General features: G+C 58.6%; 1 protein-coding gene across 1 annotated transcript in view; it reads left to right on the forward strand.

Moving 5' to 3' along the window:
* SDK1 (sidekick cell adhesion molecule 1) overlaps positions 1–8,188 on the forward strand; it is a 581,111-nt gene extending 572,923 nt beyond the window's left edge. The window contains exon 46 of the mRNA XM_060285242.1: positions 4,494–8,188. Within this exon, the coding sequence (XP_060141225.1) occupies positions 4,494–4,739 (246 nt within the window). The 3' untranslated portion in view covers positions 4,740–8,188. The remainder of the gene's footprint in view (positions 1–4,493) is intronic.
* The last annotated feature ends 288 nt before the right edge of the window (positions 8,189–8,476 follow it).

Below are 8,476 nucleotides of genomic sequence, written 5' to 3' on the forward strand. Positions count from 1 at the left end.
AGCAGCTTGCCAGGCGTCCATGCACCTTTAGAAACTCTCACAGCCCGTCTGCCAGCACATCCAATCACAGGCTGGCCTTCTACGGTTTCCTGGGAAACCAACACACAACGCTATTTCATTATCACACAGGAAACTTAAAAAAAAGACCCTGCAGTGTTTCCTTTGTGTCAATAATTCTAAATCACTAAAATACATCCTCATGAAAAAATAATAATGTCATATAAACAATAAGCAGGGCAGGCAGCAGAAGGACGAATGGCATTTTAATTCAGTGCCTTCTTGTGAAGGCAAAGGCAAGACCTGAGCAGGAGCCAGGAGGCCCCGCCCCCGCCCTCGCCCTCACCCCCGCCCCCGACCCCGCCCTCGTGTGTCATGAGACCTGGGTACCTCTCACTCTCCCTAAATGAACAGGAAGAAGCTAAAGGAGCAGCTCTTAGTCTCTCCTCTCCTTTCTGCACGATGGTTATCAAAACCATCTCTCACAGTGGCTTTTGGGACCACTCGGCTGGACCTGCAGCCCTGACACTCAAGGCTGCCAGCCGCCCAGCTTGGTCCCCACATGAAGCACTCTGCCCTTCCAGATGCAGTGGGAAAAATCCCAGGGCAGGTTCTGACTGGCTCAGCTTAAGCCGCATGCCCACCCATTAGCCAGTCACTGCTTTCTGAGGGTCAAGCCCTTCAGCCCATGTCACAGGGAAAGGTGGGACAAGGGTCACTTCCTTCAAAGGGTCACACTTCAGACGCAAACACTGGGACATCACTGTGAGCTGGACAGCCGACCCCGACTGTCTCCTGCCAGGGCCTCTTAGTGCCCACATTTGTCACAGGCCTAGAGGACACATAGCTACTAGAGGTCTCCAGTGGAACTACGTTTTGTTAATCACGTGGACATACACATGAGTGTGGGACACGTGATGTGTTCATTCCCGAAGCAGCGCTGGACATACTCTGAGAAGTGCTGGCTCCTGCAGGAACGCAGAGCCCCCTTCCAGGCCGCACCTCGGTCCCTCGGTGACTGTGAACCCGGCTTCCCCACATCCTGAACAGCTGCAGGAGGGGGGACAAGGGTAGAAAGAGGGGAGAGAAGTGCCCCGGGACACCCCCTGGGTGTGGGACGTGTTTATAAAACGAGTGACCGCCGCATATGATGGCCTTTCCATCACTGGAGAGACCTGGTGTGAGACCCACCCATGGAAGTGTCTCTAACCTTTTATACAGCTGGGGTTGAAGGCGGCCCCGAAGGGTTACTGAGAAGCCTCTGTCTCTGCCACCTGGGCTGCGATGCCAGAGCTGGGTCTGCCCCCACTCTGTCCCCAGCCAGTATGACCCTGACATGGTCACTGCCTCTGTGGGCCTCCATTCTCTCCAACACAAAATGAGATGGAACCCAATCGCGACTTCTCACATTCGTCCTCACGTGGTTGGGACGGTGGGTGGGGAGGACCCCAAACACTGAAGGGTGAAATCTTGAATCTTAACGTTCAGTCTTCAGCTCATCATAAACCCTGACCCCGTCTGTGAAACCAGGAGCCATATTGCTGTCGTCCAATCCTGAACATTCCGTGAATTCCTCGTGAGGAAAGAGGGCTTCGGTGTCTTCCTTCCCCTGAGCTTCAGGAAATTTAGAACCAAAATCAGCGTCTGAAGAAGTGACAGACCCAACTCAGGGACGGATAACAGATTCCTCAGCTTCTCTCCACGAGCTCTGTCCTCCTTTCTCTGAGTTTACACAGAGCTTGGCCTCGTAAGCCCCTCAAGGCCTCTAGAAAACAGATGAAGATGAATCTTAACCACCCGCCACCCATGCAGGTGCCTGACCTCTTATCTGAAAAAGATGCACTTTCGAGAACTGCGCGTTTCTCAGGTTGGGGCTGAGTCCCGTATCGGGTCACATCCCCAGCGGGGCCGGGGGGCACTCTCGCGGAACCCACTCGTGTTTCTGCAGCAACCCCTGAGGACATCCACACCGGACGGCCTCCCAGCAGTTCAGCTCGGGGTCCGCGGCACTTGAGCTCGACGCAGGTCAGGCTCTGCCTCCAAACAAGTTGCAAAAACAGCCTTTGGTTTTCAGTGCATCATGGGCTTGGGACTGACGTCTAGGGGGTGGTGAGCCTGTTCAGCTGCTGTGCAGGAGGGGCTTGGAGCCGGGAACCCCGAGGCCTGGGTGGCCAGGCTCAGGGGAGGCTCCCACGCCGCCCAGGGCCCACACAGCCCTTTTTCATCCATAAGCCGGAATCCTCACTCCCACCTCGCAGGGTCATGGTGCAGCGACAGAGGTGGCACGAGGCTACTCTGTTGTGAGCAGTGTCCACAGGAAAGAAGCCTGTGCTGCCTCTCGGCATCGCTGTCCAGTGACGGAGGAGCTGTCCTCCACCTCTGGGATGTGTTGGGAGGGCGTTTTTGTCAGCCCCCGTTTCCAGGAGCTCTGCCTCAGCCATGTATGATGTCACAACACAGATGGTTTACATTTAACGTCCTGAGAATTCCCAGATCTGTGACCCACCGTTGCTACTTTATGTAAATATTCCATTTAGAGCAAGGGTTTCAGTCTGTGTCTGAAAAATCCCAAAAGTCTCTGGCTCCACCGTATGTACACGAGGGGTGTCTGCACAGCCAAGAGGCCGCCCGCTCTCACAGCACAGAATGCTGCTCCCCAGGTGAAGGCCAGAAGGCAACTGTCCCCTCCTCCCCTGCCCGCACCCCAGCCTGGCCACTGCTCAGAATCCTCCCAGAGCCTCCAGGGAATACACGTTCCAGGGCCCCATCCCAGACCCACTGAGTGAGGAGAGCAGAGCGGGAGCCGCCGCCCAGGAAGCTGTGCTCTTCCAAGACTTCCCTGGAGATTCTGAGCCAGCATTAGGGGGACACTCAGTCCTTTATACCACCCAGGCCTCCGTCACCCTGCGGGGAGAGGAAAAAGGGCAGGTGTGACTGAACCCTTGACGGCTCGGCCCTGGAGCCCAGCGGGGAGGCACCCTGCCCGTGGGCGGCTGGAGTGTGAGGGACCAGCCAGTCACCCGCCCACTGCCCACGGCGACCTTCACCTGGCAGGGTGCCCCGCGAGGGGAGGGGCTTTACTCGGCCACGATTCCTGTCCCCTCCCTGAACTTGAAAGGCCGGAAGCCACCGTGCCTGCAGACCCATTTTTGGCACATGGAAGGTGGCCTCTGTGAGGTCCGGGGTAGCAGGCGCGGGGAGGAACCCCTGTGCTTTCAGGGTCTGGGGAGCGTCTTGGGTGCGGGTCCTCACAGCAGAGCCCGGCCAGCCTGGGTACCATCCCCACCCACCAGGGGGCAGGAAGCTCCCAGGAGTCAGGGGAGGGGCCCCGGGACCGCCTGGCAGGTCTGGGACAGGGGAACCGGGAGCCCTCCCTGCTCTGGGAAAACACTTCGGCCTCCACTGTCTGGATCAGCCGACCTTCCAGCACTGAAAATCCACTCCCAAGACCACACAGCACACGGCACAGAGTTTTACTTCAAGAAAATGAACATAGAAACGGTGCGGGCTAAATGCTCTTACTAGAAACTGCTGCTTTGTTTTGTAGAAAGAAAAGGGGGGAAAGACCCTCAGAGGGACTGATCTTGAGCCGTCAATGGGTGGCCCACTTCCTCCACCAGCTGCTCGGGGGCCGCATGGTGAGGGGTCAGGTCCCTCAGTGCCTGGAGAGGGAGGGGCCCGTAGCACTTCAGACACCACGACACCACGTTCATTTACGGTGTCCTTTCTTGGCAACCTCCCCTCGGAGATCGGCATGGACGTGACATTCCCTGGAAATGTGTGTCCCATGAAGGACAGACCTCCTCCTCACCCCCTCTCAAGCTCAGGATGGGATCCCATTGGTCTGTGGGAGCCTGCGTCACGGTCTTGGGCAGGCTATGGCCCCTAGGCCTTCCACATTCCCGTGCTCTTCTGTACTCTGCACTGCGAGGATACACACCATCCCCTTGAGGCTGTGTAGACCTCTCCTGGGTGGGAGATGGGGTGTAGACCTCTCCTGGGTGGGAGATGGGGTGTAGACCTCTCCTGGGTGGGAGATGGGGTGTAGACCTCTCCTGGGTGGGAGATGGGGTGTAGACCTCTCCTGGAGCACGAGTGCAATGCAGACCCTCCGGGGACGGGCTCAGGCACAGTGATGGGTTGGGGAGCAGAGGCTCAAGGGCAGTGAGACAGCACATTGCCTGGCTTGGCGCAAGCTCAGCCCGGGTCTCTTGGGGGGTGGTCCGGGGGTTCCGTGTGCGGCTTGTGTGGAGTGTAGGAGGTCTGGGGTGGGGGAAGTGGGAGGAAACAGGTGACCGGCACCATCCCACCGTGGGCGGCCAGTACTGGTCCCCTTCCTGGCCCTTCCTGTTCCCCGCTCAGCCCTGCTGCCCACGGCCACGCTCCCGCATAGCTCCCCCCGTCTGTGACCGCCCCAGTGTCCACGGGCCCCCTGAGCTCCCCCCAGCCCCCCGGCCGCCTGGCTGACGCCTCGCTGTCCATCCGTCTATCCGCAGGGCACCGAGTCCGAGTCCGAGGACGCGCTCCCCCAGCACTCCTTCGTCAACCACTACCTGAGCGACCCCACCTACTACAACTCGTGGAAGCGGCGCGCGGGCGCGGCCCCGCACAGGTACGAGGCGGTGGCGGGGGCCGAGGCCGGGCCAGCCCCGCGCGCGGTGGTCACCACGCAGAGCGCCGTGTTCGCGCCCGCCGCCCACGGCGCCCGGACTCCGCTCACCGGCTTCTCGTCCTTCGTGTGAGCGGCACCGACCCCGCGGCGACCCTTGTTAAGACAGTCAGCTCTGGGAACTGGGCTCCAGCTTGGGTTTAAGAGGATCTGACGCCTGATGATTGATTTTACCCACTTGTGAACGCGAGATTGCAATTAGGAAAGTTTTTTTTTACTGGCTTTTTGTAACATCGCTGCAGGAAGCGGGTTTCTTTGTTTTTCTTTTCTTTTTACGAGAAGGTGTGTTTCACTGGTGCAAGGGCTCGTCACCCCGACCTGGGAAGACCTGAGCCCTCGGGACCCGGGCTTCTCCATTCTGCGCCGACTAGGAAGGCTGGGGGGTGGGAGACGGGGGTCCAGGGAGGCCGCGCCTCTTGCAGGCCGCTCCCTTCTCTTCTCTAACCCCTGCCTGAGAACCAGCGGCCCGCCTGGGGCTCCATCCCACCGTCTCCATCTCCGGCGTGCGAAGAGCATGTGTGTGACCCAGGCTCAGGGCCTCCGGACCCAAGGGCGTCCATCTCTGAAATGTTCTCACTCGGCAGTTTGTAGGCGAGGAATCGGCTTTAAGGTTCCAGGCCGCGGGGCCACAGATTCCAAGGTTCCGTTCGGCGTCCTTCCAGGGGTGAAATATTCGGGGCTCCCCCTTCCTTTCTTCCTTTCGACCTCGCAGCACAGGAGCAGGAAGCACCCCTGCTGGGAGCCACCGCCGTGGCCCTCGGCAAGCTCGCTCCTTCCCTGACAGCACAGCACACGGCCAGCCCGCCAACCCGAGCGAACGAGGCAGCGGCTGCAGAATCGCTCGCTGTGTTAAGAGGTGTGCATTGTTAACCAGAGTATTTTTAAAATCTTTTTATCTTTTTTTAAAATATGTCACATGAAATGAATGAGTCTCAGCTGTCTCCAGGTGCCTTTTTATTAATTGTTTAGCTTTGTACATGGGAAAGACGAAGAGCGACAGTGTCTCCAAGTATAGCAAAACGGCTCTGAGAAGACGGGGTCCCCAGCCCCTCCCCCCGCCCCCCGTGCCTGCCAGGCCCTGCCGTGCGCGTGGCCCGCGGCTTTCCTTGGAGCGCGCGCGGCCTGGGGCCTCCGGGTTCCCGCCGCTGCCACGACTGGTGTGGCTGTCCCTTTCCCGACCCCAGGCCAGCTCTTAGCCTTAATGGATTTTCTGGAAACCGTTTTTTACTTTAATTGTTACTGTTTTGTTTTCGTTTCTTAGCTAAATGGAAATAGCGTGAACTATTTTGAAACTCCAAACCGTAGCTCTGCCTCTAGCCCATCACATCATTTTTTGCAAAAGGTGTGTGAGGTACACGTGGTCAAGCCGTGGTCCCAGGGCCAGATGTACCGGGAGCGCTGCTGCTGTCAGCGGGGGGTGTGCCCCACCCCTCCGGGGGGGGCACTGCAGAAGGACCCTGCCGCCGGCAGCCCGGTCAGCCGGAGCCTGTCCACACCCCCCAGGGCACAGGACGGGCCTGCAGCCAGTCTCGTGGCCACCCGCGGGTCACGTGGTCTGCGGGGTCCCTTCTTCCCACGCCTCCTCCGGGCAGAGGGCTGTCTTAACCCTCTGATTTCAGAGTTGCTGGGTGCGGTATCCCCAGGAGACCAAGGAGAGTTTTGTGTTGCTGAAAAAAGGCCTCTTCTGTTTGAGAGTTTGTGTTGGGTAAAAAAAAAACCCTTTCAGTTTCTCCAAAAGTAGAAGTAGGAGGTGTGGAAAGGTTCCTTTCTCTCTCTCCTCCTCCTTCCTTCTCTCTTTTCTTCTTCCCTTCTTTCCTTCCTACCTCCCTCCCTCCCTCCGTTCCTTCCTTCCTTTTCTGTGTAGAGGGGAAACGTTCTAAACCAAAAATCCTAGACGCTCTGCCCAAAGGCTCTCCTGCATGAGAATCGCTCCCTGGACGGGACCCACCCAGGGCACAGGACCAGCCACCTCGGTCCTCTCGGTCCCAGACGGGGAAGTGGACAGGAAGCCCCAAGGCTGCAGCTCGAATTTCTCGGAAGACAAGCGACGGACAGAGAACGTGGAGAAACACTGCCTTCCGCGCTCTGCTCTCTAAGCCATACGTCCACTGCTTTATATACGGGAAAGTGCTGAAACGTCCTAGCGTGGGGACGGCTTGGTTTGAGGCGTGTTTTTGGCTTTTGGGCTTTTGTGACAACATGACGCCTTTTTCCCCAGGGTCATTATACTTCCTGTGTTCTCTCTGCTCTGAGCGAACTTCTTTGGGACGGAACAGGCGGTCCGAGGCGGCGGTGGGCGTTGGCGTCCGCACTCCGCCCAGTGGCACCGGCACTGTGGGCTGTGGGAGCTACTAGACCAGAGGAAAAGTGGGGTGTCTCTGGTTAGGTTTCAGCCTCCAGGTAGTGTGGGCGTTGAGAAGCGTCGACTCCTAACCTCTCATCTTTAGGGAGGAAAAAAGAAAATCACAGGATAGGAAAATGGATACTGGATTTTAATCTCGGCTCTGAAAAAAAGAACGAGCACCATTTCTCTAACCGAGGCAAGGAGGAGTGTTCTATCCTGGCGCCTTCCAAGCCATGGTGCCCTTCAGGTGTCTCGCGCTCAGCTGTCGCTGAGTCCCCCGACGAAGGCCCCGTGATGGGCAGGCGAGCTGCCCCTTCCGCGTGAGGACCCGCAGCGAAGCAGCCGCAGGGCCGCGCTCTCTGTCTGAGCGGCAGGGATGGGTTTGCGCGGGGCTCCCGTCCCCACTGGGGACTCCGGGCACAGGTTTCCAGACCAGTGAGCGGCCGGGCGGGGCTGTGGGCCGTCCCTGTGGTTAGCGGGCCGCGGGGCACATCTCCTGGACTGCATCTCCTCCTCTGAATAAATGGGTCCAAACCAAGGCCTCCCCTCCTTGGCCATGCTTTCAAGGAGCGCTCGGTAAATGTCGTCGCGGAAGAGACGTGATGTGGGGGAGCTTCGGGGGAGACCGCGGAGGGTGGCGTGCGCTCCGTAAACCCCTTGTGGCGCTGTGCCTGCCCTGGACCGCGACGGGACTGAAGCATGGTGTTTGCATAATGTTTCTAAGGGTTTGTAGCATGGTTTTCCGTTTTTACGAATTCCTGGCACACTGTAGTCCTGGTGCCAGTGAGCGGTCGTATCCACGTATCCAGATGCGGCCCTTTGATTCAGCATCCCTGTAGCGGGGACCCTCCGAAAGGTGGGAGCAGGTAGAAATCCAGGAGCTGCGCTGGTCTGCTGTGCGTGCCTCACCTGCTGGTTTATCGGGGGCTTAGGTCAGTCCTGAAGTCTTCCCGGCGATTTCTGGAATCGTGCAGAAACCAGACCTCCTTAAAAAAAAAAAATTGTAGGAAGACAGGGAGGTGCTATGGGTACGGTTTTTAATAAAAGCATCATTTTGTTCCTTATGCGCCTGTGATTTTCTTCAGCAAGTGTTGATGAAGTGACTCATGAATTCTAGGGCTGTAGGATCGAACATTGAAACGTCAGCCCAGTGCCGCGCTGGCCCCTCCTGGAGATGCAGGTGTGGACGCACAGCGGAGGTGAGGTCAGAGGGGTTCAGTTTTAGATCTCCCGGGGAGAGGCACGCCCGGGGAGCAGCCCGGCCAGGCGGCCAGGGGCCTGAGGCGAGCAGCCTGGGGCCCGCACACCCCGGCATGGCCAGCAGCCATCCTCAGTAGCAGCCCCCCACCGCCTGGAGCACCCCACAAAGACTCCACAGCTGCCTGGAGGGGGGACTGATCATTGCCAAACTTAGCCTTGACTGGGAGGAGGCTGCCCGCTCCGATGGACCCTCCCCTCCCCTCTCC

The sequence above is a fragment of the Globicephala melas genome, chromosome 15, assembly GCF_963455315.2.
Source record: "Globicephala melas chromosome 15, mGloMel1.2, whole genome shotgun sequence".
NCBI classification, from domain to species: domain Eukaryota; kingdom Metazoa; phylum Chordata; class Mammalia; order Artiodactyla; family Delphinidae; genus Globicephala; species Globicephala melas.